The following is a 26,775-nucleotide window of genomic DNA, read 5'->3' as shown; positions in this document are numbered from 1 at the left end:
GGCCATCATTCCTCCATTACCGCCAGATCCAACAAACAGGCAAGCGTGAGCAATCTCGTCTGCAGTCGAGAAAGGACAATCGACCACGAAAACGACGCCAACCACTTACACGGGTGACCCAGTGAGCTTCACAGAGCAATCCGCAGTGGCAACACGACAAGTGACGAAACGCAGACGTTTATACACTTCATCCGCTCGATCCTCATCTTGACATAGTTATTTCGTGTCATCCTTCATCTTTCTCTCCAAGATGACGTCTTCCGACGGTGGCTCGGACAGCTATGTTGTCGTAGCTTCCGAGCCAGTGGCCTCCGCACAATGCACCCTGCCAAAAACCAGTGATAGCGAGGCGTCACAAAGGGCAGACTGTCAGACAACCAGTACGGAGGAGGCCGGCCAGCAGTCTGAAGGCATTTCCCCATCGCCAGAAACCGAGGTCGAGGTCAAGACGAGCACCACAGAGGTAGTGGATACCTCGAGCTCAGCAGTGGACAGGGGGGACGGCAGCGATGAGAAGAACGATGAGGAGACTGGGGAAGAGGAAGAGGGACAGGAAGAGGAGGCAACGGAGCCAGTGGCTGTTGGCATGGTCTGCGGCTCCAAAGACCTGTACCAAAAGATCGACGAGTGGAACAACATCACTTGGACGACCAAGTATCCCGACGGGCTCGAGGAGGCTGCCGAGGATGAGGACACAGCCAGATATGCGCTGCTCGTGCGGAACAGTAAGTCGACGGGGAGGCTTAGCGATATCAAACACGGAGACGACTCTCGATACTAATCAATCCTACAGAGAAGAGCTATGATTCTCGCAAGAAGCTCGAGATTGACAGCATCGTCATTCAGAGCCACTTACTCAAAGACGTCCTACACCAAGTACTAAAGGGATATCCTGGTGTGACTACGACGCTGGTTCGGCTGACTTTTGCCGCGCCGTTCCGCCCTTTCGTACACCGCTGGGCACAGCTCAAGGAGGCGCTTCAGGACGAGCAGTACGACGAGGCTACGAGGGAGCACCTCAAGCTTTTGCACGATGTCTTGCACGCCGAGCTCAAGGACACGATTGCCGCAGTCAAGGACTACGTCAAGAACAAGGTCATCACATACGAACACGTCTGGGCAATCTTTCACCCGGGCAGCGTCATTTCCGCGTCTCGATACGGCCAACCCGTTGCCGCCCAGCTCCAGCAGGGCGAGTATGTCGAGCACTGTCGGTATGGTCACTGCTTTCAGCTCAAATGCGAGCGTATCGACTGGGACGGCACCAGATTTGGCTTTGTCACTTCAACGTACCTGATCACACCATTCAGCGGGACAACCTCAATTACAGATCTCGAGTGCTTCCCGCTTGAGTACCACCTCGAGAAAGAGGCCATCACCAGCAAGCTCATCGAGAGAGGTCGCAAGTTCGAGGCACTTGCCGGGTACAACTATCGTCGATACGACGGACAGGCGATCGAGCAGACCTCGTGGGGACCTTCCAAGGTTCCCATCAACTGCAGAGTCGTGGTCGACTCGCACGCCCACGCGAAAGCGAACCCAGACCAGCAGCTCACTCTGCGATCGTTGCAGAAGGTAGAGACCCAGGGTGGCGTGCACTCCAGTGACAGCAATGACAACTACTACAACAACTACGACCCGTACAACTCGGGCCGCGAGGAGGACGTCTTCCTCGCTGGCGACAAGAAGCCGATGGCCCTAACGGAGGAGCAACTCCTGCTCTGCACCCCCGTGGTCCGAGGCTACGCCCTCAAGACCAAGAAGTGGCTCGAGTTCTTCGTCGACGACGTGTCCGAGATCAACTTTGACGACCGCGCCTTCGACGCCCTGGTCCTGCCCGAGGGCCACAAGTCCCTGATCCTCGCCTTCACGCAGAGCCAAGTCAAGAACAAGCACGCCTTTGACGACGTCATCTCCGGCAAGGGCCGCGGAATCATCATGCTCCTCTCCGGCGGGCCGGGTATCGGCAAGACTCTGACGGCAGAGAGCGTCGCCGAGACGATGCGCGTGCCCCTGTACTCCCTGACTGCAGGCGATCTGCCCGAGTACGACCTCGAGGCGACCCTCTCCAAGGCCCTCGAGCTCGTGGCAAAGTGGGACGCCGTCCTGCTGCTCGACGAATGCGACGTCTTCCTGCAGGCCCGCTCGTCGACGGACCTCACGCGCAACCGCGTCGTGTCCATCTTCCTCCGCACGCTCGAGTACTACGAGGGCATCCTATTCCTGACGACGAACCGCATGGAGGACATTGACGAGGCGTTCCACAGTCGCATCCACGTCTCGCTCGAGTATCCCAGCCTGGACGCCAGGGCGCGGTCCGCGGTCTGGCAGGGGTTCCTGGACCGGGACCCGAATAGTCACTGCCTTTCGGCAGAGGACGTGGGCAAGCTCGCAACGCTGGAAATGAATGGGCGGGTGATCAAGAATGTACTCAAGACGGGTAACCTGCTCGCGTGCCATCAGAAACAGAAGCTCAGCTATGAACATCTCAGGACGGTGCTGGGTGTTCAGGGCCAGAAGATGCCGGCGTGAGTTGAGCTCGTAAACGATGAGTTATCTGCTCAAGGGTGGATTTTGTTAGCAAAGAAGGCTTAGCAATTTTCTAGATAGCCCAACAAAGGCGTTCGTGGCACCCTGTTTCACACGACTTGCACAATGATATGGCGCGAGTTAGACGATACTTGGCATGTAAATTTCTGGTTTTTCTTCTTCTTTCTCTTTTGTTCATTCATCGTGATTTCGTCTCGATATATAATCTATGAACTCCCGCTCTACTCCGCTGCTGGCGTCGTGGAAGCATCACCGCCGCCAGACTTGGCCGCAGCCTTGGCCGCCTTCTTGGCAGCAATCTGCTTCTCCTTCTCGAGCTTCTTGAGCGCGTTCTTGGTCATCTTGCCGTCGCCCTCGCCGCCCGCGGCGGCGCCGTCCTGGACGCTGAGGCCGCCCGTCGCGGCTGCCAGGTCGTGGATGTACGGCGCCTTGGGGTTGCCCCTCCAGGTCAGCGGCCGCAGAGACATGAACTGGGCGACGATCTCGGGCGTTGCCTTGGCGCGGCGCTCCTGGAATGCCGCGACGTACTCTTGCATGTATTTTATGCAGATTGCCTTGAGCTGTTGGTCGTGGTCATTGTGTTAGCGCTTTACACGGGAGTAAAAACGGGGAGCCGAGGTGTATTGAGATTGACAAAAAGGCCCAGAGGGTAAGAAATTGGATAGAAGGAAATAAAAAGCTCACCTCGCCTGTCAGCAGCTTGCCCGTCCTGTAGTCCTCGCCAATCTTGGCCAGCTCCTCGTCGTCCTCCATGAAGAACGTCAGGTACTGGTACGACACGTCGACGTCCGGGTTGCCGCCCTTGAGGCGCTGCTCCTCGGCCGAGACCTGCCCCCCGGAGAAGGCGTACTTGTTGATCTTGTCCTTGATCTTCTTCTGCGAGTCGCTCATGAAGATGGCCGACTCGTCCTTGCTGGCCGACATTTTCGACCCGGGCCCCTGGAGGGCGTCGAGGAACCGCGCGTGGATGAGCGACGGCTTGGCGTACTTGAGCCGGGCGGCGCAGTCGCGCGTGACCCGGAAGTACGGGTCCTGGTCGATGGCGCAGGGGATCAGGCAGGGTATCTTGGCCACGCGGGCCTCGTCGTCGCCAAAGATGTGCGGGAAGGTCGTGGCAAAGGCCGTGGCGCCCTGGATGGCGCCAAAGTGGATCTTGCCAATGTTGGAGCTGTCGTTGAAGCCAAAGACTGCCTTTGCCGTGTTGTACGTGACCATCTTGGCGAAGCGGGTGACGTTGCGGTAGAAGGCGCCGCCCATGAAGTCGTAGTCGGAGAAGATGAAGGTCTTGGCCGGGTCGAAACCGATAGAGATGATGTCGGCTGCGTTGGTCTTGGCGTAGCCGCGGACCTCCTCGACTGTCCTCTTTTCGCTGAACAGGAACTTCTCGTCTGTTGGTTTGTTTGGAAGGGGTTTGCGTGAGTCCTCTTTGCATCGACACTAATTGTACCAAGAGGACGACGAGCAGTTCTTCTTACCATCTGTCAACATGATGACCAATGGCACATCAAAGACATCCTGCAACCACTTGCAGAAGTCAAACACCTGGGTGTGGCCGACATGCATGCTGTCGCTGCTAGGCCCACGGCCCGTGTACAGGAAGAAGGGCTCGCCCTTTTCATAGCGGTCGAGGATGAGGCCGAGGTCGCGCTCGCTGAAGACAATCTTGCGGCGCATGAAGCGATGTGGCTTGTGGCCGGTGACGCGCTCGAAGCGCTGGAGGAGGTCCTCGTCGATGAGCTTGGTGCCAAACTCCTCGACCAGCTTGTTGTAGTCGATCGCCTTGGCTTTGCCGTCCTCGCCAATCTCGCCGGCCACGTTCCACGGGTCGACCACCTGCTTGCTGGCAGCCGGCGCGACAGGGTCCAGCGCGGCGGCCGGAGGGGCCTGGGTGGGAGCTTCGGGCTCGGCCATGGTTGTTGAGCACGATTCGAAGACTCGGAAGGGGGGGAGTCGCAGTCGTGGGAATTGGTCGTCTTCGAAGAGGTGCCCGACTCGGCCTGCAGCGTCTCTTTGATGGGCCGGTCTGGAGCTGTCGTGTGCCTTTTGTGACCACGTCTTCAAAGCCAGTGACTCAACGTGTCGTCGCATCGGCCAGCAGCTCGGAGGGGCATGTTCCTGCAGTCACACTCGACCCCTCCAACATTTTGGGGGAGCAATCCTGCGCTAGCACAATCGCGGACTAGCGGCGCACGGCAGGGCCCTTGCATGTACCTAGGTACCGCCCGTCCGTGGAAACTTTGGAACAGCCCTGGAGACTGGGGAGGCTGCGAAGCTTAGGCAGGGCCAACCACCACGGTCAAACATCGCAGCCTCGCGCAGACCAGCATTCACGACGACCACGGCAGCGGCAACTCACGGCAGCACCAACCACCTGGGTCAACCGACAAAGGACATTCAGCCGTACTGAGCAGCGCAGCCCCCTAAGCTGCCATCACCACCACCGCCAACACAACCCAACCCCCAGACGGCATCGCGCACCACAGACCGCCAACATGACGTCGACAATCGGCATCCCGATCAAACTCCTCAACGAGGCCCAGGGCCACATCATCACCCTCGAGATCACCTCTGGCCAGACATACCGCGGCAAGCTCCTCGAAGGTACGCCCCGCATCCCGTTGTCTGCCAATTCCAGCCTCCTATATACCAGAGATCGCAGTGCAAAAGTGCACTCCAGACCTTTTAAAATCCGGTCACATGAAAACAAAAATCTTCATTCAAGCTCAATTCATGGCGGAAATGCTGACATATAAGTTCGAAACCCTTCCCAGCCGAGGACAACATGAACATCCAACTCAAGGACATCACCGTCACCGCCCGCGACGGCCGCGTCAGCCACCTCGACCAGGTGTACATCCGGGGCAGCCACGTGCGCTTCTTCATCGTGCCCGACATGCTCAAGTACGTGCCTTCTGCCCTCTGCCCTCTCGCCAGCACCATTCGCTTTTTTTTCTTTCCCGTGTCGCCCATGTTCTTTTGTTCTATGACACCAGGTCCTTCCGCCTTTCAGTATGGGCCGGACATGCTAGGGGAGTCGCCCGCCGAATTTGAAAAGAAATGCCCCCCAAATCACCATGTCAGAAGAGACAAGAGTTGCTGACATTTTTTTGTGTACAAAACAGGAACGCGCCCATGTTCAGGAGTCGCAACGCCAGAGGCAGAGGTGTCGGCCTGGCCAGAGGTCGCGCGACAGTCAGCAGGGCGCGCGCGAGCGGTCGTGGAGGTAGATAAAAAAAAAGGAACAGACTTGTTACGGCGGTGAAGGCAGCTTTAAAGGGCGGGCAGACGATAATCCTCGAGCCCAGATTCATGACGATCATGACTTGAGCGGCTCTAGAGAACAGGAGGGGGGACGTGCGGTGTTTGCCCATGGGAGTGTGCGACAGGCAGAGGGTTTCATCAAGGTGCCTAGAGAATCCGGACAGATCACAGATACCCGAAAAGTGGCCAGAGGAGATATATTCGCAGGACATTATTACCAGCCGCCAGAGAAAACCAGCCGCAAAAGCAGGGCACTCCCATAGGGAAAGCGCCATTACGAAGTCCACGGCGTTGGCTGATGGATCGCGGAGACATCACGCGATCTAGAGGGCCATCTCAAGGATTGACGAAAGCGTGATAGCTAGACAACGACCTGGAAAATCAGATACGCTTGAGGATATGTGGAAGCTCGTCCTTGCTTTCCACCGTGCTAGGTACATGTGAACCACATAAATACATACAAGTCCTGAGCATGTTCTAGACTCAGAGACATAAAAGGAAATCGGCAAGCCGAGGAGCCTCGTGCTCTTTACAGCCATTTTCATTTTCATCATCACTCTATAAGGTATCATCCTCGTCGTATTGCCGCTAGCTCTTGCGCTCGCTTGGCGGCTCTGAATCTCGTAGACTCTTGCCTAAGCCGAAGAGCCAAACTTGGTCTTCCACTCGGTGTGCGCCTTCTTTTGTCTGTCCCAGTCCTTCTTGAGCTTCTTCAATTGACTCTTAGGCACCTCACTTCCATCCTTCATCTTTGTCGGCATGCCCTCACCGTCCCATTCGCTGTAGCGGTCGTCACTCTTGAACATGTCCTCCGGGGCCAGCTTGGCTTTCTCCCACCTCTCGGCCTCGGCCTTCTCGCGGGCGAGCCTGGCCTCTTCCTTAGCCCGAGCCTTTTCTGCGTCCTTGGCAGCCTTTTCGTCCCTCGCGGCGATAAGCTCAGCAGCAGGCACAAACTTGATCAGTGATGGCTGACCGTCCGGTCTATCGTCCAAGTAGACGCCCAGGTTTGTAAGATCGTAATCCCGGATGCGGTCACTGAGGGCGAGGATCGCCTTCTTTACATCCGGGGACGCAGAAGCCGTGGCTTTGCGAAGCTCGTCACGGAGTTTGGACACGGCACGGACGTACGGCAGGCCAAGCTGCTCCGGATCCCGAGTGCCAGAGGCGACGATGGAGTCGAAGTCTTGTGTAGGATTCTGCGCGAGCAGGTCCTTCAGGACATCCGACGATGGAAGGTCGAGCTTCTGTGCATTTGCAAAGACGGTCTCATATACTGTCTTGTAAGGTTGCACAGCAGTCGCGGGATCGACATCGGCTGCAGCTGCTGAGGACGCCCAGCCCAGCCCATCGTATGGCGGACGAGCGTTGGCGTCAAGACCCAATATGCCGACAATCTTGGTGACCCAGCGAGCCACTGCCTCCACGCTCGATAGATCGAGGGCAGCTGCGTTATCTTTGATATGGACATTGGTCTTTCTAATCAGCTCGCTGATCACGCGCATAGCTGCAGGTGTATCAAACGAGTTGGCCATGGCCAAGTCCATGTCCTTCTTGGCCTGCTCGAGTTCCACGAGCAGAGCATCCTGAGGCTTATCACCATTGAGGCTGAGCTTATTGACATCTCCGCTGCTGGTGTCGGCTGAACCAGATGCCTCAATAAGAAGAGACTTCACGTTGGTGAAGAAATTGTTGACCGTGCTTTCCCAGCCGTCCGCTTGGAGGCGCATATCCGGGCTGATCTCAACGCCGTCGTTCCACCGGCCCAATAGGAAGACAATACGCATGGAGCGAGCCGTATAGGTGTTTGCGAGGGCATCCTTGATGGTCTGGAAGTTCTTCAATGACTTCGACATCTTTGAGCCAGAAATGGAGAGATGGCCCATGTGCAGGAAATAGTTGACCCAGGTGTGCTCATGGCCTTCGCAATAGAATGCTTCACTTTGCGCAAGTTCATTGTCGTGGTGTGGGAAGGCCAGGTCGATTCCACCAGAATGCAGGTCCATCTGACCTCCTAGCACATCTGAGGCCATGACGGAGCACTCAATGTGCCACCCAGGACGGCCATTGCCCCATTTGCTAGGCCAATAAGGCTCGCCTGCCTTTGACTTCTTCCATAGGGCAAAGTCACCAGGACTCCTCTTTCCGCCCAAGCTCTTTGAAAGAGAACCCTCGCCCTCCTCTTGTAGAGACTTGTCGTTCCTGCTTTCGGGCCGCAACCTCGCATACTTGTTGCCAGGCGACTGCTCGAAGGCCGCGATGTCGAAGTAGACAGATCCCTCGGCCTCGTATGCAAATCCTTTGTCGACTATCGTCTCCACGAACTTGGCGATCTGGGGCACGTATTCGGTGACACGAACAACGACATCCGGCCTGAGGACGTTCAAGTTGTCCATGTCGTCGGTGAATTCTCCCTCCATGAATCTCGTCAGGTCCGTGAACATTGACTGGTCGCTGGTGTCTACCGACTCCTTGTACAGAGAGTCGAGGTACGGCAGCAGTATCTCGTCGGCACCTCCGAAGACCTGTCCAGAGCTGATGGCCGCAGCTGCCGCGTCCATGTTGCTAATGTGCATCTTGAGCTTCGCTTCGTCGTCGCCTGGCTTCCCCTCGCCGGAAAGTGTACCGCCAGCCAACACCTTGCCGTAGGCAGCATCGCGCCTCGCGTTGTAGTTACTGGCGTCCAAGATGGATTCGTCGGAGAGGAGAAGCGGCAGGCTGCTCTTTGCATATGCCTGGAAGGCGTCGGAGCCGAGTTTCGCGATCTCGTCCTTCGAGTACTGCTTCTTCTTCTCGACCTCGAGCAGGCGGTTCCTTCGGGCCCTGAGAATGATTTTGTCGTCAACGTCGGTAAAGTTCATGACAAACTTGACGTCGAAACCGAAGTAGTGCATCAAGATGCGACGAATGATGTCGGTCGAGACATAGTTGCGCGCATGGCCGAGATGGCTCTGGTCGTAGACAGTCGGGCCGCAAGCGTACCACGACACCTTGCCCTTCTCAATGGGGACAAAGGGTACGGGGCCGCCCGGCTTGAGAGAGTTGTGCACCCTGATTGAGTCCATGGCGAAGGAGTGAGAAAATCTGGTGTTTCTCCAGACGGGAAAAGGTCGTCGAACCGGCCGGTGGGGTAGAATGAGAAGCTGTCTGGCGAAGGCGGCGACGACCCTCATATAGGCGAGCGGGAGCTCACAAGGCGCAAAGGCGAGAGAGGGTGATGGGAGCTCTGGGCAGCGCAGCCGAAGGAGAGAGGGGCAAGGAAGGAATGTCACAAGGCCAGGGTGACTCGAGTGAGGACAGGTCACGCAATGTGACTCTCGAAGCTGCAGTGATTCTTCCCCTCGTTTGAGTCAGAGCTGGAGGATCGCAGTGTAGGTGCAAATGCCTGCAGATCTGGCCCCTCCCCGCCTGTGGCAGGTGCTGTGCAGGGGTCCCTGCCGTGCGTCTCTAGCGCCTGTGGCCCCGCTGTCGCAGCTCCAGGTCCCCATGCAGGTTCAACTGCGCGCCTCAAAAATTTCAAGACGCCTCTCACTCATGCTAGCGCCAGTATCAAACTTGCGAGGTGGAAGTGCTATGCAGCCCTCTGGCACTCGACCGACTCATCAATTAAGCCCAGACGCCGGTCATTTTTGATTTTACACATTACACCAGCACGTTGGGGGAGAATCTGCATCCCACGAAACCAAAAAGAAAAAGCAGGCATCGTGTCCGGCTTCAGTCTTTCACAATGGCACGGTCATCGCCCTTTATTGACCCAGGCCCGCGTACCACAGAAGGCACACTGGCACTGGTTCATCTCTCGAGGGACAACCTACAACCTGTGTACCTGAGGGGAAGCACTGGTGCCGTAGACGGATATGCCGAGGGAAACGTCATCAACACGCGCTTTGGCTCCTTCCCGCATTCGACCCTCATCGGCGTCCCCTGGGGTGCCCAGGTGAGAGCCTCGATCGTCGATACCGGTTCAAGAGGTCGCAAGAGGAAGCCCGATAGCAATGATGTAGCCACTCCGGAGACACAAGGCACGCCCGCTGTGGAAGAGGAACCCAAGGCTGCTTCTACCGGTGTCAAGACGGCCGCCAGCGGCTTTGTCCACGTTCTTGCTCCGACGCCCGAATTATGGACCATGAGTCTGCCACACAGGACCCAGGTCGTCTACACGCCAGACTACAGCTACATCCTCCACAGGATACGAGCTCGTCCAGGCATGCGCATAATAGAAGCTGGTGCGGGAAGTGGTAGCTTCACCCACGCTGCCGTGAGAGCTGTCTTCAACGGACACCCACAATCGGAAGGCGACCACAGGGGGAAAGTCTTCAGCTTCGAGTTCGACAAAGCACGTTTTGAGAAGATGCAGGAGGAAATCGAGGCGCACAACCTCAGTGACATGGTCCACATCACTCATCGTGACGTCTACAACGACGGGTTCCTGGTCAAGGATGGAGAGAGCCCAGAGGCGGACTGCATCTTTTTGGATCTGCCAGCCCCTTGGAAGGCTTTACCTCACCTCACTAGAGCGAGCAGCAAAAAGCCCCAAGACTCAGAAGAGATCGACTCAAAAACGAGGAAGTCGCCCCTTCGGGCCGACAGAAGCGTATACCTGTGCACCTTCTCGCCATGTATAGAACAGGTTACCAAAACGGTCGAGGTGATGCGCCAACTGGGGTGGATGGACATTGAGATGGTCGAGGTAGCGCACAAGCGCTTCAACGTCATGCGTGAGCGTGTTGGGCTCAACATGCCCACGGAACGTGGGACGAACCAGACCGCGGGAAATGTCGACGAGGCATTGGCGAGACTGCGGGAGGTAGAGGACAAGGCCCGCGAGTTTCACGGAAGGACACAAGGAGGTGGGGCCGATAATGACGACGACGAGATGGATGTCGACGACACCAAGGTCGCTGTAAACGTCAACGGTGAGAATGACGGCGGCGACGAGGGTACAAAGCCGTGGATGCTGGGCCGGCTCATCCATCGCACGGAGGCTGAGATCAAGACGCACACTTCATACCTCACATTCGCGGTACTCCCACAGGAGTGGACTGCGGAGCAAGAAGCAGCGGCATTTGAGAATTGGCCCTGTGGACGGGAGAAGGGTGTGATTGGTAGCCTCGACAAAGCCGTACGCAAGCAGGAGAAGAGGGACATGCTCGCCGGTAAGAAGAGGAAGAAGGAGGCAGCTGCGTCCAGCAAGAATGTCAGTGGTGAAACCAGCAGCAACAATGCCAGCCCTGCGCCAAAGAAGAGTAAGGCATCATCATAAACGAAAAGGGCTGCGCGAATGGTATAGTGAAAGCTGTGTTCTGCAAATATAACGCTATTGGATACCCACTCCTAGAAAGTATTCCGAGATTTCATCACTGCGAAGCTGGCCTAATCCGATTGGAATACGTTGTATCTCAATGTAAACAAGGCTTCCAGCTTCTATGTTCAATGAAAACACTACTCGTTTCGGCGCAATATGCAGCATACTGGCCCGGTATCATTGTCTACGAGGCAACTTGAATCTCACAGTTTGGCCTGCTCTGCCTCGGTCAACCTCCTCAGAGGAGGTCCAGCCCGGCTGCCATCTCCAATCATTGATAGTGCCGTTACTGTCTCACCCTCAGGCGGCGTAGGCAGCCGCCATTTCTCCCTGATCTCCGGACTTGCTTTGTCCTCGAAGCAGTCGGCGAGATAACGGCCAAGCACGGGGAGGAACTTGAAGCCACTGTACGTGACACACATGATTGTCAGCTTGACGGAAAACATCGACGGGTCGGGCGGGAGACGAAAAAATGAGAGAGAAATACGTACTGCCCAGAGCCACCTGTAGCGAAGAACACCCCCTCGACACTCGGATGGTTGTCAACAACAAAATCTCCCTTGGCCGTGTCCGTGTACCAGCACATCCGCCGCTTGGACCAAGGCCGGTCCGCAAACTGCGGGAAGAACTGGCGGAAGCCTTCCCTGAGCGCCGCGTCCGCGTCGTCCGGGAGGTATCCCGAGGCGGAGTTGTCTGCGTCTCTGGCTGGCGACGATATCGTCCTCTCAGTTCCCCCTGCTCCCCCTCCTCCTTGCTGCTTCTGCGGGTCCTGCTCCGGCTCGTGCTGTCGTTGAATCTGAAGGTGGTCCTCCTGGCTGTGCCCAGGCCTCACACTCGTAGCAAAACCATACCCGTGCCTCGCCACTTTCAGCACGTTCCCTCCCGGTCCGGGAGTCGGCGGGAAGCAAAACACACCCGTGGACAGGTTGACGATGACTGGATGCCTGGGCCGCAGTGTATCAGCCTCGGCCTGAGTGAGCTGGACAAACGCCACCGGCTGGCCCGTCGCCAGGAACGCATGCTCGACGCCCGGGAGGAGATTATTCGTCCAGGCTCCCGCGGCGAGGACCACGCGAGATGCAAGCATCGTCTCCCCCGCGAGGGTCTCGACGCCAATGGCCTTCCGATTTCCCTCTACCTTGCAGTCGTCGCCTCCAGTGGAAGTGGCAGTAGAGGAAGAAGCAGGAGCAGTGGCGTACGCATCCGAGCTGGAGGGAGCGTACTTCAACCGCACCACTGTCCCTCTCCGCCCGGTGACAAAGTTCACGCCCGCCCGGCTCGCCCGCCGCGCCAGCTCCCCGATCGCGCCCGCAGCGTCCGCCCACCCGCCGTCCGGGTTGTGCACGGCCGAGTAGCCCTGCATGTGCGCCTGCACGGCCGGGTACATCTCCGTGATCCTCGCGCCGGCTTCTGCGGCGGTAAAACCCTCGGCCCGCGATGACGCTGTCGTCGTCTCGCTGCCGTTCTTGCCAGCAGCGGCCTCCGCAGCGACGACGACAGTGTTCTTCCTCCCTTCCTCGAGAGCCTTGGCAGTATACGGATGGTGATCCCCCTCGGCGATGATGACGAACCCGGACTCGTCGTACCACGGTGCATACCCGCCTTCATCATCGCCACCATCACCACCACGCCGCCACTGCACAATCGCCTCCTTCGCCATCCGCGTGTACACCGGGTCCGCATACTCGCTCCTCACGATCCGCGACACGTCCACGGAGCTCCCGTCCGGCACGGGCGGCAAGGCCCGGTCCAGCACCGTGACGTCGGTGTAGCCCCTCCTCGCGACGAGCTCGTGCGCCAGGGACAGGCCAAACACGCCCGCCCCGACAATCAGGATGGGGTCGTTGCGATCAGTTTTCTGAGAACGAGCGGAGCCCTGGGTGGGCGGCGATGGTGGTTCAACACTGGCCTCGGCCATGGCTGGTTGTGTGTTCCGATGTGAAATCTTTTTACTTTCTATTTTGTCTTCTCAGAAAAGAGGAAATGCGGAAAGAGAATGAGTATTTGGAGAACACTGAGGTTCCAGAAGATAAGGGGCTTCCAGACTTGGGCGTTTGTTCCTTGTTTTCTATTGAGGCTGACGATGTTTAATCGGTGCACTTACAGTCCTGGCAGCCTGAGGAAGATGGAACAAGAAACGTTGTTGAATAAGGACTTTCCCTTGTACCAAGCAAGCTCAGATATCATCAAACTTTGGCGGTCCCGAGTACTGTCATTTTGGTGTGTAGAAAAGAGCTCCCTTTTATCAATAGCCGGGTACCTGAATGATAGACACGTCACTGTAAGCCAAATCGCCGGTGGTCGGCAACATGGCGCCATTGTGGAGCCTGTCACGGCAAGGGCGTCCCGGGGCCAGCTCCGTGTCAACCTCAAGTCCGTAGCATGGGGCAAATAAGCAGATACAATTCGCAGGGAAGAAGAAGAAGCCGCATCGTATTGCATGCCAAAGAGCTGAGGCTGAGCAGACGAAAATGAAATTCCGAGCTGTAGGAGGTAAAGACTAAGGCTGTCTAAGGGAAAAGCTTGAAACCATCTTGAACTCCAGTTGCCACCGCTGGGAATCGTAAACAATGCTTGGTCTGTGAGAGACCCCAAACAAACAAAAAATAAAAAGAGGAGACCTCGCTATGCTGTCCATACTCCGCCCTGTTATGCCAGTGTTCACCCAACGCATAGCGCTGTGTATAACGTGATTTTTCTGCAAATCCACGGCAGATCGATACTGAAATCAACCACGCAAAAGCAGCTGTGCCGTAGAGAGCGCTTATGCAGGGACTGCATCAGACCTCCCCTGCGACGCTTGCGAGACGACTTTCGCCGCGGCGTCCTTCACCGCAGCATCAGCCTCCTCATCGGCGGCGCTCGGCTCAATGACGCTGGCCATGGCCGGCTCTGTCGCCTCGGCCGCCGACTCGTCAGAGATTGAGCCATTCTCATCCTGCTTCACAAAGTGGCCCATGCCCATGATATCGATCCAGCCCCAAGCCTCGATGCCGTGATGAGTGTTGCGAGAAAATATGGCCTGATCGTCATACACGCCATCACTGACGTCCTTGGCGTCACCTGCAGCAGGACTGGCCTCGGGCTTCTCGCTCGAGGTGTGACTGAGCTTATCCACGATGCCACCATCGACCAAGTCCCCTACCCACGTGCAGCCTACGGGAATGCTGTTGTTGCGAAGAACCTGTAGCATGGCGCGCAGATTCAGCCGGATCGCTCTCTCTGGCTCCACAGCACCGAAAATCTTCTTTGTGAGCATGGGGAAAAGCAGCCCAAAGTCAGACTGGTTAAGATGCGCCGAGTTTTGCACGTAGTAGAAGTGCGGCTCGGCCAGCTTGACGCGGCTTTGTGGTCGTTCGTAGGCTGTAGGCTCAACTATCTGCGCGGCCGGGTTAGGCGACAGGATGCGCGCTGTGGCGTGGAGATGCTCCTTCCATTTGAAGAAGTCCTGGCTCTCAATGGCCAAGAGGGCGTTGCCGCCAGGGGCTTCGGCAGTGTCGGCGTAAACAGGCAAAGGGAGATCGTGGAGCGCCTTTGTGGGCTTTGACAAGAGAGGAAAGCACCACATGTCAAGAAGTATTGTCACGTTCTTGGGTGTGATCTGCTTGCAGAGAGCAGACTCGCGCGATGGTGTGTAAAGCGGCTCGGCCATTGCGTCAAGTTCGGGCGTGCCCGCATAGTAGACCGACTTGAGAAACTGCACCATGGTTGCAGAGCCGAAGCTGTGACCTGCAAAGATCATGCTGCCTGGTTCTTGCACGTGCATCGCACCTGCAAATTGGTCGAGTGAAGGTGTGCTGGTGTTCAGGTTTCTAAATGGGACTTTTCCGTCAATAGCCAGGATGGCGTCGTGAATCAGACCAAGCTCCCAGAGTCGAATTCTGAGCTGGTCATCCCTGAGAGCGTGAATCTCGTCTGTCGCATCGTGTGGTATCCGGTTGTACGGGACGGTGCGATAGTTGTTGGAGCGGAAGTATCGGCCCGGTTGCGCGGCAGGGTCGCGAATAAACGACACCACAGAGCTGCCGTCACGGTGCTCGGGACATACAACGACGACACCGTGGGAGGCCAAGGAACCGACGATTTGCGAGTAGGCGTTGCGATTTCCTCCAAGACCGTGTGAGAAGATGGCGGTCGGCCATCTCCGGTTCAATGTGTTCGGCTCGAGCAGGGGCGCATTCTTGACGACAGGTATCGTGGTGTAGTGCAGGTGTCGAGGCAGAAAGGACGCCGCAGACGCGAGTGTCGGGCCGGCGCCTAGGAACTGGATGTAGGACGAGATGGTGTGTCTCTGTGGCGCCGGAACCCATGTTATCCGCTTGCCCTCGGCGTCTGGGTGTGCTGGATAGAAGATGCGGCAGGAGACTGTGTCGATGTCTGCCGCGTTCGCCGGCGCTGGCGCTGGAGAGTGCAAGTCGGCAACGGGGATTTCGATGTCGACGGTTCCAACCTTGTAGGGACCAGTGTAGTCGGCGAATCCAGGAACGGGATTGAGACGGGAGAGGTAGGCGGCGAGGCGCTCGGATGCCGAGGCGCTCGTCTTGCCTGGCATGGCGTACGATGGGCGTCGTTGGATCGGACAAGTATACAAGGATGAAGCCTAGATGATCGGCGCCGGGACGATGGAAGTAATTGGGATCGCTGTTGCTCGCGAGGTGGTGGCTGGATATCACAACGGGGGAAGGCTGTCGAGGAATGCAGAAGCTATAATGAGAGGCCTGAAAAAGAACGCGGAGAAATGGATTGGGAGAAAAGAGATGGACTGAAGTGGCTGAGACTCTCGGTGATGACGACGGGTTGAGCGAAGAGCACAGTGGACACAGCCCCCAACGTCAGATGCTTGTGGGTAATGCGTTGCGCGACAGGGATATGGCTACCGATCGCCAGGCAGGTTTAAAGGACGCTAGTGTATGTTTTTACTTGGTGTAACGAGTCGAGCCCAGCTTGTTCTTGTTACGGTTGTTGATGACAGTGCCACAAAACAGCAGTTGTAGATCAATCAGAGATTCCAAGAGCGACACGCCCGTCTAAAGAAGGCAATGTCGCTTGCAAAAAGTGCAGCCTGGCGCCGGGAGGCAGCCGAGATTGATGATGCTGGCTGGCTGGCTGCGAGCCCAACTCCAGGGTCGTCGTCCACTGGACCAGTAAGCTGTCAGGTCTCTTCAGCTCCTTTCCCACTGGTCTCGTGCCACCTTGCTCCATCAAGCTGGGCAACGGCGCAAATCTTTTCCGTCGTTACTAGCCTCGGGTTCGGGCGACGCGGGCTCCATAGCCTCCCGCGACTCGGGGACTTTTCTGCTTTCAGTGCCCTTAACCCTCTTTTGCAGACCGAGTACGGCCTTTGATTTTGGAGGTAGAATGGGCAGCGAGACCTTTTTTGGCCTCCAGTCTATCCGATTCGCTCGGTGCCTGGCTACGCTACACTATCCGTGCCGGAGACTTTCTACTCTTTCAAGCATTTTGTCACCAGGACGAAACCAACCATTCTGGTACAAAACCAGCACTTTGGTCTCGATGCACCCAACACGAAGGCAATGGACTGAAGTACTATGGTAGACTTGTTGAGATTCCGGTCCGCGCGGGTCTTGGTGGACATGGTCGCGACCATTCTAGAATGCCATATTTTTGGCAGGACAAACTTGAAAGCATGTGACGATGCCATGACCCACACATCCTGGAAAGACCCGACCGCATGGTTATGCGTGGGCCCTACGTCATAACACAATGTGTGCACAATCATACGTGCATACACTATATGCCAAGAGTGCCACATTCTCAACAACGCATGGCTGCACAGTAAACTTCGGGTATGGCTGTTAGTGATTGGTCTATGTAATATGTCTACAGTATCTCTGTGAAGACTGACAGCGCGACTGAGATCGCAATGGGTCATGTCTAAGCTGCATAATGTATTCCCGCACGCCATGATTATATTGCTCGCTAGCACCTCAAACGAAGTTCAGACCTCCTAGTGCCACTCCGCATCAACCTGCTCCCACTTGTCCAGGAACGCCTTGAAGAACTTGACGCCCAAACCGGGGTCCAGAGAGCCCGTCGTAGCCCGGATGGAGTGCATACTCAGCTGTGGCATGCCAGCATCGGCGGACTTGACACCCAGCATGCTGCTGATGGTCGGGCCGACGGTGCCGCCGGAGCGCGAGTCGTTGCGGATCTGGAACGTCTGCGGGGTGCAGCCCGACAGCTGGCATACCCGCTGGAGAATGGCGGTCGACACACTGTCGGTGGTCATGTGGCCGTTGCTGTCCTGGCAGATGACGATGCCCACGTTCAGGCGCGGGGCGTGGTCCTGAAGGTACCGTCCCTCAAAGTTGGGGTTGACGGCGTGTGTAACGTCGGCAGACACCAGGAACGACCGGGCGTAGGTCCGGCCGACAACGCCAGGACCGAAGGGCTTGTCGCTGGTGCTGAAAGCCTCGACGGTTCTCTCAATCACGGACGGGAGGAAGTTGCCCTTGGCTCCCTGGCGCAGCAGAGAGCCAATCTCCTCGTCATCGAAGAGGGCAACGAGCTTGATGTTGCCGTCGTCCTCCTTGGCATCGGCAGCTAACAGGGCCTCCCAAGCACCCCAGCTGCACAGCTTGTCGTCGATACGACCAGCAAAGATGAACTCCTTATCGAGACCACCCACCGTGGCGGGCTGCAGGTCGAACAGCTCCAGCTCCCAGTTGACAATATCTGAGTAGCTCTTGACGCCAACCTCCTTGGCAATGACCTTTACGAGCTTGGGCGGCTGCGTAGCAGTGAAAGCGCCTACGCCGCCGAGCGGCTCTTCAGCCTTGTCGGAAGTCGAAGGATACAGGTCCGAGTTGTCGAGGCCGATAATTGGTACAGCCTCAGTCTCGGCGTTGTTCGAGCCATTCATCCCAACACCAAAGTGTGGGGCAAGAGTCGGCACCCTGTTCTGCCTGTTAGCCGGAGTGGTCACAAGCATGTGTTATGGCATCGATCTTCTAGCCTCACCGAGCAACTGATCACAAGATGTTAGTCGACTTGGGCGTCTCATGACAAAGGTTGGGGCGCACTTACTCGGCCAATCAAGCTTGACAAGCTTGCTGGACGTTTTGCCAGTCGCAGGATCGCGCACAATGACACGGCCACCGACGCTCAGATCACGATCCCACCAAGTCGTGTTCAGGGCACCAGCATAAGGCGCGACACCCAGCTGAAGGTAGCCGGCCTTTGTGGTCTTCTTGCTGACGGGCTTGAGCTTAGCAGTCAAGGCATCGATGTGCCCAGCAACGATGGCGACACCATTCCCGGGCTTGTAGGACTTGCCCACGGTGAATCCGATAAGAGCGCTGCCGTTGCGACTGACAAAGTATTTGCCACCAGCCTTGAGCTTGCCGGTCCAGTCGTCGCGTGTAGGCAGCTGGTTTCGATGTGAATTGAATCAGTATGGGCAGCTTCACTCCGGGCCATCCATCCCTGGGCCAGTCTTCACCTACCTCCTCGAAGCCCGCAGCCTTGGCCTTGCTCTTGAAGTAGTCGACAGCGTGGAAGATTGTCGGGTTCTCGCGGAGGAAGTCGCAGAATGGCGCGGTAAAGGCCTCAGGGTTGATTGTGCGGCTACGTGTGTCGCAGTCGTCCTTGACGCTGTCCGCCGTGCTCCTCGATGTGAAACCGTCGTATAGAGATTGGGACGCCTCGGAGGCATTCGCGGCAGCGGCCATGCGCAGCGACATGTTGGAGCTCCGCTGTCGGACGAGGAACTCGGGGGTGTGGCGGGTCATTGCTTCGTGGGGCACGGGTCGATGGTCAAGGCAGCCAAATCAGTCGCAGAAATGAGGTTGTAGAGCTGACTGCTGGCCGTTGGGCTTGTGCCTGATAGTCGGAGCTCTGATGGAATGTTGAGGTTGGGGTTGAGAAGGTGTCACGACAATGTTGTTGTCATTGTTGATAAGGAGCCGTGCGCTGCTTATCACCGCCGCTTGCGATGGTCACTTGATCACGAATCGCGAGGGCTAGGGATCCATGCCGTGGAGCCAGACCCCGTTAGGAAGCTGGCTACACAACGGGAGACGGCTTGACTGAGGGTCACGACGTTTCATGACCACAAATGGCACATCCGCAGCGTATGCCTGGGATGATTGAAGAACTGTATGGAGCTTGGTTGCAGTGCATAAGCGTACAAAGTGCTGGTGTCGTTCATTGACCTTGTAAACCCCCGCAACTCTAACCATTGTAAAGCTTCCCCATTGCGCCACCCGCTGTGCCGCTAGTTACACCTACAGGTCAAGCTTTCAAGCCGCCGACATGGCTGTGAACAAGCATACTAGACTTCACACAGTGTAGCCGGCCATACATACAAGACTCTCGATGCAGAAGTCAAGCATGATATTCATGGGAGAGGCCGTTGCTCACTCGAGCATGCAAGTGCCATCCCATCTGCGTGGCGCGCATTGGATGAGGAGACCAGCCTGAGCCTTGGATGTATGACAACCTCCCCGGTATTCCTGGAGCATGCCTACAAGGTACGCGTATCCATCCATGCAGCTTCCTGCGACAAGGTGAACATGTGCTCGCATGTGCTCACAAGTGCTCACAAGTGCTCACATGTGCTTACACACACCGCCGGCCTCTCCAAAATCCAGCTTCGCGGATACCTACTAAGGTAGGTAAAAGGCCATCCCAGTTCATGCTCAGCAGCCTACGAGCAGCATCTTGCACACACGGCGTGTGATCAATTTACTACCATGGCACCCCGCACCCGAGACGAGTTGCTGGCATACGGCAGCATGGATCCTGTCATGGCTCAAGTAAGATGTCCTCAGTCTCAGATCCTCGATTCAGCTGAAGACCATTCTACCCCGAAGCTCAACCATGTCGCCTCCCGTGAGGAAACACATAACCCTGACTAAACTGTTTGGGGACAGACACTTGCAACAAACCCCATGCGGGCTCCTGAGCCATCAGACCCGTATTATGGGCGCAACGACTTTCTAGCTGTTCGGGCACACAGCGCCCAGATCTTGAAGGAGAAGCACGGACAGAGATACATCCCAGGACCGATCCCGGAGCAGGTTCATGAGGAGGACCGCAAAATCCCGATGCGAGACGGCAGTGAGATCAATGTCCGCATATATCGGCCAGTAACAAGCGAGAGCATCACCCGTCCAGAGACGAAGTGCCCGTTGATTGTAATGTTTCACGAGGGCGGATTCTTCTTGGGAGACTATACGGACCAGGAGGTCAACTGCAGACTCTTTGCCCGAGACTTGCAGGCCGTCTGTGTCAACGTAGAGTATCGGTAAGTTCGTGCCACGCTTGAACCTGGAGCCATCACTGATAATCGGCAAACCTTTTAGTTTGGCACCAGAAAATCAGTTTCCAATCTGGATTGATGATTCCTGGGACACACTACAGTGGGCGGCGAGCAACGCCGGCACACTTGGCGCTGATGCGTCTGCGGGCTTCATCATCGGCGGAGTGTCGGCAGGCGGCAACATCGCCGCAGTGCTCGCTCACCTGGCGCGAGACAGGGGACTGTCGCCTCCGCTGACTGGTCAATACCTGTCGGTACCGCCCATCACGATGTACCTAGAGCCGTCTGAGATGCCTGCGCAGTATCGCGATGAGTACCTGGGCCACCCAGACATTACACCAAACCAGGATCCAGTTCTGAGCAGCCAGGTTGGGTCAGAGGCCCGGGCAAAGTATCAAACCTTGCTCAACACCAACTATGAGAGTCCGCTGCAGGTGCCATTCCTCTTTAGGACACAACCAGGTGGCCACAAGGGCGTGCCGCCTGCATACTTTCAGATATGCGGGCTCGACCCGCTGCGTGACGAAGGTCTAATATATGAGCGCGTGCTGAGGGAAGAGGCAGGTGTGGCGACACGAGTGGACGTGTACGGCGGGTACGGTCACTGCTTCTGGTCCATGTGGCCAGACTTGCCCCCGGAGCCGCGAGTTTGTACAAGACACTGTCAGGGGGATGGCGTGGTTGCTGGATCAGTCCAAGTGACCTGACAGAGGTGCTGTCAGTGAGGGGTACGGGTCGAAGTGAATCTGGCTGATGCGAGGACCACCCATGGGTGCAACAGGTTGAAGTATACCTTCTGGATAGTGTGTGTTTATTACCTACGTAGGTAGCCAAGTCTGGAGCTGAGCAGCTGCCAAGGGAAATCCAGTGCCGGCACAGTACCCATGATCAGTCAGCAGCTGTCTTAAATGACGGAGGGCTGAGCCTGGAGCTCGCATGGAGCTACCCAGCTCAGTGTTGCCCACTTGGGCAGCTGGATGTGCCTGCCATCCCGCGGCAGACACGAGCCGGCACAACAAAGAGCCCCAGAGCTGGCTGCACCTGCAGGGTGGGGCTGGGCCAGTACTGGCAGCCCGGCAGCGGTGCTTGCAGCCAATGAGACTGAGGCAATTGGTGGTGCGGGCGGGCAGCAGTGACGAGCCCAGAAATTCTCAGAGCAGCCAGCCGCCCAGCCAGTCAGGAGCCCGCTCAATCGTTCGATTTCGGGTCTGCCAACCACGACAGCCGGCTCGACTCGCTCATACAAACCACATCATCACGAACACCACCACCACCACCACCACACCATCCCCTCCCACCTCCGGTTTCGTGCCGCCCACGGTCCTGCCACCGCCCACGCTCTGCGCCGCAAGCCTCCCGCCCGCAATGTCGTCCTCCTCCATCATGCGCGTCGCCGCCCGCGCTGCGCCCTCAAAGACCTTTTTCCGCGCATACCGTCCCGTCGCCCCGGGCGCCATTGCCCCCGGCTTCTTCCTCAGCTCGACCCGCAACTTCAGCAGCACCGTCACCCGCCGCTCCGGCCACGAGGAGACCTTCGAGGAGTTCACCGCCAGGTAATTGCCGCCACCATTGTTCATCCCGCCCGGCTCCGGCGCCGACATGCTTCTGCAACGAGTCATTTCGCCGTGCTTGGAGCACAGGTCGAGCTTCAGGCCAAGTCAATTGCGCCGGCGTTCCGGCCCAATCGCTTGTGCAGGTGCTGATATTTGCTTCTGCTACAGATACGAGAAGGAGTTCGAGGCTGTCCAGGATGTATTTGAGCTTCAGGTTAGTCAATTTGCTCTCGCCATATCCCTTCGCAATTTTCGGCGGATGTCCGACGACGAACCACTGCATCTGATATTGGACGGGGATTACACCTTTCGGATTCTTTGCAGCTCGCCATCTGTCTCATCCCGACGATCAGAGGGAAGCATCGCACATTCACGCACCTTGACTGACTAAACTATACGACAACAGCGCAACCTGAACAACGCTTTCGCCTACGATCTCGTCCCCTCTCCCTCCGTCTGCGAGGCTGCCATCAAGGCTGCCCGGAGGGTCAACGACTACCCCACCGCCGTCCGCGTCTTTGAGGGTATCAAGGCCAAGACCGAGAACAAGGGCCAGTACGAGCAGTACCTTGAGGAGCTCAAGCCCCTGCGGGAGGAGCTCGGCATCCTCCTCAAGGAGGACATGTACCCCGAGGAGTCCAAATAGGCGCTTCAATATGTGCCCGCCAGGAACCCGTCAAGGTTCATATCAGACCTTGCATGATTTGCTTCATCCCTCATGTGTGACCTACCGCACGCCTTTGGGCACGACCGCTCATGTGAGGACGCGGGACCGAGCCGGAAAAGAAGAGACGAGGAAGGGCAGGGTCGAGAGTAGTGCAAGAGAATCGATTTCTCCCTAATACTCCGCTGGTCTCGTCAAGAGCTACGACACCACGTGTACATGTCTATTACTAGTCCCACCATTTACTTTTTGTTCTAGAAGGACGATATCTGGATCTCTTTGGAATTGTGTGTCGTGAGAATCAAGCTTTTGCTTGCCCTGCTGGAGATAAGTATGGAATCGATTACTGTGACATCGCTTTTATCACGAACCACGCCTTTCCTAGCGCAATGGACAAGAGAGCTGTACAATTATCATGTATCAGGCCCCGGTTCCGGCGTTACTCTGCTTTGGCCTTGCTTCTACTACAGCCGTCTCGGCCATTTCTCTCTGCAACAAAACAAAAATGCAAGGACAATGGTATTGACGCCGCCTCCACGGCCTACAAAACGGGGTAATAATGACCTCAGATGGCTCGCTCCCGCTCTTCCTGCTCGAGGCTAGGTAATTGACAATACTCTACCTCCTCCTCCTCCCAATGCATCCGCCCCTCCTCTGGCACATCTTGAATCATCGCACAACGTTCGACTCGCTACTGCCGCCGCCGCTGCCGTATCGGAAAAATCAAAGTCAACTCCGGGACCACCACTACCGCCGCTGAGACTACTCTCGCAGATGAGCAAACCTTCCTCCACCGGTGACCTGATTGAAGAGCGGCCCGCCGTTGTTCCCCGTGGCCGCTGAGAGCCCAGAACTATCGAAGACACCCATGGGCGGCGGTACAGGGCTCGTGCCGCGACTACTCGCGCTCGCCCCCGTGATGCCGCCGCTCCCAGAAGCCCGGCTATGGCCGCGCGCGGGACTCATGAGCACGCTGCTGGCTGCCCCTCCAAAACCACCACCACCACCACCATTGTTGCTGCCGGCTCCGCCCTGGCCAGGCAAGATCCGCGGGCTCCGGGGTACGCTGGACTGCCTCGTCTCCCGGCGGCCGTTCTTGACGCGCAGCTCCTCGCGCAAGCGGCCCAGCTCGATCTCGCGGTCGCGCACGATGCTCTTCTGCTCGTCAACCATGCGCAACAGCGTCTTGGCCTCGCTCTGCGCCTGGATCTGGTTGACCGCGACGACGTTATCGCTGGCTCGCCCTTCGAGCTCGGCCAGGCGCTGGGTGAGGCTGGCGTTCTCGCTGCGCAGCTCGAGAACCGTGCGGGAGGCTTCCTGGTACACGTCCTTGGAGTACTCTGCCGTTTCATTGGCCGAGGTGGCGCGGCGCTCTGCTTTGGCCACGGCCTCGCGGGCCTCGGTGATCTCCAGCTCGAGGCGCGACACCCGCGCCAGGTCTGGGTTCTCGCCAGTCTCGAGAGACCTGTTAGCTTCCTTGAGCTTCTCGGTGAGCTCGTGGTTCTTCTCGCGCCACACGCTGGCTTCCTGCCGGCTGTTCTCCAGGCTCGAGCGAAGTTTCTCGGCTTCCTGCTGGGCTTTCTTGCACTCGGCTTCGTAAGTGCCTCGATCCTTCAGGGCTTCCATGTACCTGGTTTGAATCGTCTTGATGGAGCTTATGTAGCCGTCGACCTCGCTCTTTGAGCGGTCGCTGAGCTTGCGGAAATCCTCTTGACGTTGCCTGCTTTCGCGCAGTTCATCCTGAAGTTGGATGATCTGAAGTGGGGAGATACTGTTAGCAAGGTATTGATACTCACAGGGCACATAGTCATTACTCACCATCTCGGACAAGGTCTCGAGTCGGTCGACAGAGACACTGATCACCTTGGAGTCATCGCTAATGTCAAGTGTAGGGTCATCTCCAAGCAGCTCTCGGAGAGGCTCGCTGATGTGGTTCATCAGACCAGTCAGAGGAGGCTGTGATAACCGTACACGCTTGGAAGCAAGATCGTCATAATCATTCTGCATATCCAGTCAGTCTCTACCGCTTGGAGGATATGCAGGTTTCGACTCACATTCGTCCGCTTCAGACTCTGTCGAGCTGGAGTCGCGTCTCCAGAATCGGCTGCCTGCTGTGTGTCAAGCGCCTGGGAGCCGGAAACTTGACGAAGATCCTGGAATACATCATCCGGAATCTCTTGGCCTTCGTAGTGGAAGTCATCATACTCGGAATTTTGAAGATGCTGTGCAAACTCGTAGGCTACCTCGTGCGGCTTGTCGATACCAGGCAGGTAGTCCGGCTCCTCGATATAACGCATCGCCTTGGCCATGGCGAGCACGAGAAAGTTCTTGCGCTCCAGCGGCTCCATCTTTTCTGATACCCGCATGTTGAGATGCTGGATGGACGCGACCAGTGTGAGCACCAGCACTAGGGGTGAATCGGCAGCCTGGGTCGCAATCAGACCATGGTCGAACGTGTGGTCATAGACGATGTATACGTCTGGCTTGGCAGAAAAAGCAGAGAGGTCGCCGTCAGTAGTCAAGATGGCGATGTTGATCGAGCTACTGGCCTCGTCTGCAGTTCGCGGCCATCGCCCATCGGAGACCAGATTGTGACCGCCAGCTTGAGCGACAGACGTGAGCATATCAGTGATCTGTCCTGGCCGGGCCAGGATGACAACATTCTTGCCCACTCCCGCTTCCTTCAGCGCCAGGAGTAGCTCGTATATGAAGCACATCTTCGGGTTCGTTCCGACCACGTGTTTTGTGATTTCTTCTGCAGTCATCGACGGTAATGTGTCGAGGAAGGGCGGATAGTCACATATGTCGAACAGGCGCGAGAACATATGATCAATCTTTGCTATCAGGCCAATGTTTGGCTGTTGATGTGGTGTTACTGAGAAACAGGTGGTGTATTGCTGGATCGCTTGTTCATGGTCTCGTATGATGTCGTTATACTGAGGTCGAGTGCTACTGAAGAAAGGAAGCGTCACGACATATTCATGTGGTGCGGTAGGAATCTCTAATAGAATATCTCGAGGATAATCGTCGTCTGCCTCTGGCCCAGTCTCGTCTCTCGATGAGTCGAGCGGCCCGAAGGGCGTCTCATGCGATAGAGGCAACGGCCCGGCATCGTCAGTAGCCACTGACGGACTGCCGTCCAAGTCGCCCTCGATTGACAAAGTCAGTGTGGTCGGGTCAAGAGTGGTAGGTGCTGCTTCGGGAACCAGCGCGAGGTCAGACAGTGCCACATTCTGAATATCTGGTAGTGGTTGTAGAGACTGGTTGCTGATCTCGTGGGGTTCAGTCTGTTGGGGAGCCATAGACCGCTCAAAACCGAGCGACCGCTCTGGCGCTTCAGGCGGCTGTAACGGACGCTGTACAAATGTGGTGACAGGGTCCAGATCCATAGCTGGCATCAGGGACTCCTGTCCATTCTGGTCCAGAGCTAGGATATCTTTCGGGAGTAGTTCAGCTGTCTCGAAAGCAAGACTTGGTGATAGAATACCGACGGGCTCGGGTTTCTCTGCTATGCTGTTCTGCAAGGCTGCGAGATTGTTGCTATCTTCCAGTAAAGGAGGCGCAGTGCCCTGACGCTCTTCTGGTGCAATCTCGCCTCTTTCGGCTGAAGTGCGCTCAGGCGTTTGTCCTAGGTGGCGCTCCCGGATCAGCCTGAGCCGTTCTTTCGCCGATATTGGGGTCGAACCAGCGCTTGCGGACTCCATGTTGTCAGGTGTTTCCAGGCGGGTACTGCGGCCAAGAATACAGCAGTCACTTCCGCAAGATTGCGTTCAGTGGAGGCTATGACCTGCCCTTGCCGTCCTGCAGAGGCTGCGCTTATCCGAGTGCTGAATCGCGCTTCGGAATCGGATTGCACTGCAGCTAGCTTCTGCCCGTCGAGGTGTTCCCTGTGTTCTTTGTCAGACGCGCGAGTTCTGTTGTTACCATTCACTTCACTGAGAGCCTGACTTGAACCCTGGGAGTTCTGTTCCTGCTGTTGACGATGAATGACGTTGGCCGCTGACACTGGACGTTGCACGGTCTCAGGCACAAAATTCTCGCTACTTGATCCGCTGTCGTCGTAAACGTCAAAATCGTACTGCGTCTGGAACTCAAAATCGTCAAAGGCAGTGTCAACAGTTGGAATGACCTGTGCAGCCTGCGAATTATGCAAGAGAGCCTC

The 26,775-nt window shown here is 56.9% G+C and overlaps 11 protein-coding genes across 11 annotated transcripts; 5 read left to right on the top strand and 6 right to left on the bottom strand.

Moving 5' to 3' along the window:
• Positions 1 to 250: 250 nt before the first annotated feature.
• Positions 251 to 2,532, top strand: B0I36DRAFT_240437 (uncharacterized protein; the record flags this gene model as incomplete). Its single annotated transcript, XM_046149762.1, has 2 exons — positions 251 to 725; positions 794 to 2,532. 2 exons carry the CDS (start codon positions 251 to 253, stop codon positions 2,530 to 2,532), a joined length of 2,214 nt encoding a protein of 737 aa, XP_046014296.1.
• Positions 2,533 to 2,680: 148 nt separating this feature from the next.
• Positions 2,681 to 4,637, bottom strand: B0I36DRAFT_321509 (tryptophanyl-tRNA synthetase). Its single transcript, XM_046153713.1, has 3 exons — positions 4,026 to 4,637; positions 3,235 to 3,938; positions 2,681 to 3,110 (listed from the first exon to the last, which is right to left on the bottom strand). The coding sequence occupies exons 1-3, from the start codon at positions 4,459 to 4,461 to the stop codon at positions 2,772 to 2,774; spliced, it is 1,479 nt and encodes a 492-aa protein (XP_046014295.1). The 5' UTR covers positions 4,462 to 4,637; the 3' UTR covers positions 2,681 to 2,771.
• Positions 4,638 to 4,837: 200 nt separating this feature from the next.
• Positions 4,838 to 6,212, top strand: B0I36DRAFT_321506 (LSM domain-containing protein; the record flags this gene model as incomplete). Its single annotated transcript, XM_046153712.1, has 3 exons — positions 4,838 to 5,151; positions 5,322 to 5,451; positions 5,673 to 6,212. Coding segments are annotated over exons 1-3 (344 nt in total), but the record flags the coding sequence as incomplete, so codon positions are not given.
• On the bottom strand, positions 6,213 to 9,137 carry B0I36DRAFT_321504 (tRNA synthetase class I catalytic domain-containing protein). The gene has a single exon (XM_046153711.1). It carries the CDS (start codon positions 8,979 to 8,981, stop codon positions 6,447 to 6,449), a length of 2,535 nt encoding a protein of 844 aa, XP_046014293.1. The 5' UTR covers positions 8,982 to 9,137; the 3' UTR covers positions 6,213 to 6,446.
• B0I36DRAFT_362125 (tRNA methyltransferase complex GCD14 subunit) lies at positions 9,074 to 11,071 on the top strand (the record flags this gene model as incomplete). Its single annotated transcript, XM_046158602.1, has 2 exons — positions 9,074 to 9,098; positions 9,582 to 11,071. 2 exons carry the CDS (start codon positions 9,074 to 9,076, stop codon positions 11,069 to 11,071), a joined length of 1,515 nt encoding a protein of 504 aa, XP_046014292.1.
• Positions 11,072 to 11,316: 245 nt separating this feature from the next.
• B0I36DRAFT_362124 (FAD dependent oxidoreductase) lies at positions 11,317 to 13,031 on the bottom strand (the record flags this gene model as incomplete). The annotated part of the gene is made up of 2 exons (XM_046158601.1): positions 11,317 to 11,518; positions 11,605 to 13,031. 2 exons carry the CDS (start codon positions 13,029 to 13,031, stop codon positions 11,317 to 11,319), a joined length of 1,629 nt encoding a protein of 542 aa, XP_046014291.1.
• Positions 13,032 to 13,383: 352 nt separating this feature from the next.
• On the bottom strand, positions 13,384 to 16,083 carry B0I36DRAFT_321499. The gene has a single exon (XM_046153710.1). It carries the CDS (start codon positions 15,663 to 15,665, stop codon positions 13,878 to 13,880), a length of 1,788 nt encoding a protein of 595 aa, XP_046014290.1. The 5' UTR covers positions 15,666 to 16,083; the 3' UTR covers positions 13,384 to 13,877.
• Positions 16,084 to 16,915: 832 nt separating this feature from the next.
• B0I36DRAFT_321497 (peptidase M18-like protein) lies at positions 16,916 to 19,230 on the bottom strand. Its single transcript, XM_046153709.1, has 4 exons — positions 18,580 to 19,230; positions 18,161 to 18,503; positions 18,095 to 18,101; positions 16,916 to 18,030 (listed from the first exon to the last, which is right to left on the bottom strand). The coding sequence occupies exons 1-4, from the start codon at positions 18,862 to 18,864 to the stop codon at positions 17,082 to 17,084; spliced, it is 1,584 nt and encodes a 527-aa protein (XP_046014289.1). The 5' UTR covers positions 18,865 to 19,230; the 3' UTR covers positions 16,916 to 17,081.
• Positions 19,231 to 19,553: 323 nt separating this feature from the next.
• B0I36DRAFT_109373 (lipase 2) lies at positions 19,554 to 21,218 on the top strand. The gene is made up of 4 exons (XM_046147855.1): positions 19,554 to 19,605; positions 19,681 to 19,890; positions 20,008 to 20,381; positions 20,440 to 21,218. The coding sequence occupies exons 2-4, from the start codon at positions 19,828 to 19,830 to the stop codon at positions 21,101 to 21,103; spliced, it is 1,101 nt and encodes a 366-aa protein (XP_046014288.1). The 5' UTR covers positions 19,554 to 19,605; positions 19,681 to 19,827; the 3' UTR covers positions 21,104 to 21,218.
• A 543-nt stretch (positions 21,219 to 21,761) lies between these two features.
• B0I36DRAFT_362120 (cytochrome c oxidase subunit VA) lies at positions 21,762 to 22,595 on the top strand (the record flags this gene model as incomplete). Its single annotated transcript, XM_046158600.1, has 3 exons — positions 21,762 to 21,949; positions 22,118 to 22,163; positions 22,356 to 22,595. 3 exons carry the CDS (start codon positions 21,762 to 21,764, stop codon positions 22,593 to 22,595), a joined length of 474 nt encoding a protein of 157 aa, XP_046014287.1.
• Positions 22,596 to 23,295: 700 nt separating this feature from the next.
• B0I36DRAFT_109352 (uncharacterized protein) lies at positions 23,296 to 26,649 on the bottom strand. Its single transcript, XM_046147854.1, has 3 exons — positions 24,668 to 26,649; positions 24,432 to 24,614; positions 23,296 to 24,368 (listed from the first exon to the last, which is right to left on the bottom strand). The coding sequence occupies exons 1-3, from the start codon at positions 26,315 to 26,317 to the stop codon at positions 23,376 to 23,378; spliced, it is 2,826 nt and encodes a 941-aa protein (XP_046014286.1). The 5' UTR covers positions 26,318 to 26,649; the 3' UTR covers positions 23,296 to 23,375.
• Positions 26,650 to 26,775: the final 126 nt, after the last annotated feature.

Source organism: Microdochium trichocladiopsis (genome assembly GCF_020744255.1).
Source record: "Microdochium trichocladiopsis strain MPI-CAGE-CH-0230 chromosome Unknown B0I36scaffold_4, whole genome shotgun sequence".
Lineage (NCBI taxonomy): Eukaryota > Fungi > Ascomycota > Sordariomycetes > Xylariales > Microdochiaceae > Microdochium > Microdochium trichocladiopsis.
The sequence above is the reverse complement of the archived record's forward strand: the minus strand, read 5'-3'. Positions and strand labels throughout refer to the sequence as shown.

Bases quoted from the DNA above. Each gene is read 5' to 3' on its own strand.
- B0I36DRAFT_321509 (XM_046153713.1), bottom strand. From the start codon at position 4,461: ATGGCCGAGCCCGAAGCTCCCACCCAGGCCCCTCCGGCCGCCGCGCTG. The intron at 3,939-4,025 runs GTAAGAAGAACT...ACAAACCAACAG, and splicing joins GGTCATCATGTTGACAGATG to ACGAGAAGTTCCTGTTCAGC. The intron at 3,111-3,234 runs GTGAGCTTTTTA...CACGACCAACAG, and splicing joins GCAAGCTGCTGACAGGCGAG to CTCAAGGCAATCTGCATAAA.
- B0I36DRAFT_321504 (XM_046153711.1), bottom strand. From the start codon at position 8,981: ATGAGGGTCGTCGCCGCCTTCGCCAGACAGCTTCTCATTCTACCCCAC.
- B0I36DRAFT_321499 (XM_046153710.1), bottom strand. From the start codon at position 15,665: ATGCCAGGCAAGACGAGCGCCTCGGCATCCGAGCGCCTCGCCGCCTAC.
- B0I36DRAFT_321497 (XM_046153709.1), bottom strand. From the start codon at position 18,864: ATGACCCGCCACACCCCCGAGTTCCTCGTCCGACAGCGGAGCTCCAAC. The intron at 18,504-18,579 runs GTAGGTGAAGAC...CATCGAAACCAG, and splicing joins AGGCTGCGGGCTTCGAGGAG to CTGCCTACACGCGACGACTG.
- B0I36DRAFT_109373 (XM_046147855.1), top strand. From the start codon at position 19,828: ATGGCACCCCGCACCCGAGACGAGTTGCTGGCATACGGCAGCATGGAT. The intron at 19,891-20,007 runs GTAAGATGTCCT...GTTTGGGGACAG, and splicing joins TGGATCCTGTCATGGCTCAA to ACACTTGCAACAAACCCCAT. The intron at 20,382-20,439 runs GTAAGTTCGTGC...CAAACCTTTTAG, and splicing joins TGTGTCAACGTAGAGTATCG to TTTGGCACCAGAAAATCAGT.
- B0I36DRAFT_109352 (XM_046147854.1), bottom strand. From the start codon at position 26,317: ATGGAGTCCGCAAGCGCTGGTTCGACCCCAATATCGGCGAAAGAACGG. The intron at 24,615-24,667 runs GTGAGTCGAAAC...CTGGATATGCAG, and splicing joins AGAGTCTGAAGCGGACGAAT to AATGATTATGACGATCTTGC. The intron at 24,369-24,431 runs GTGAGTAATGAC...TCCCCACTTCAG, and splicing joins TCGAGACCTTGTCCGAGATG to ATCATCCAACTTCAGGATGA.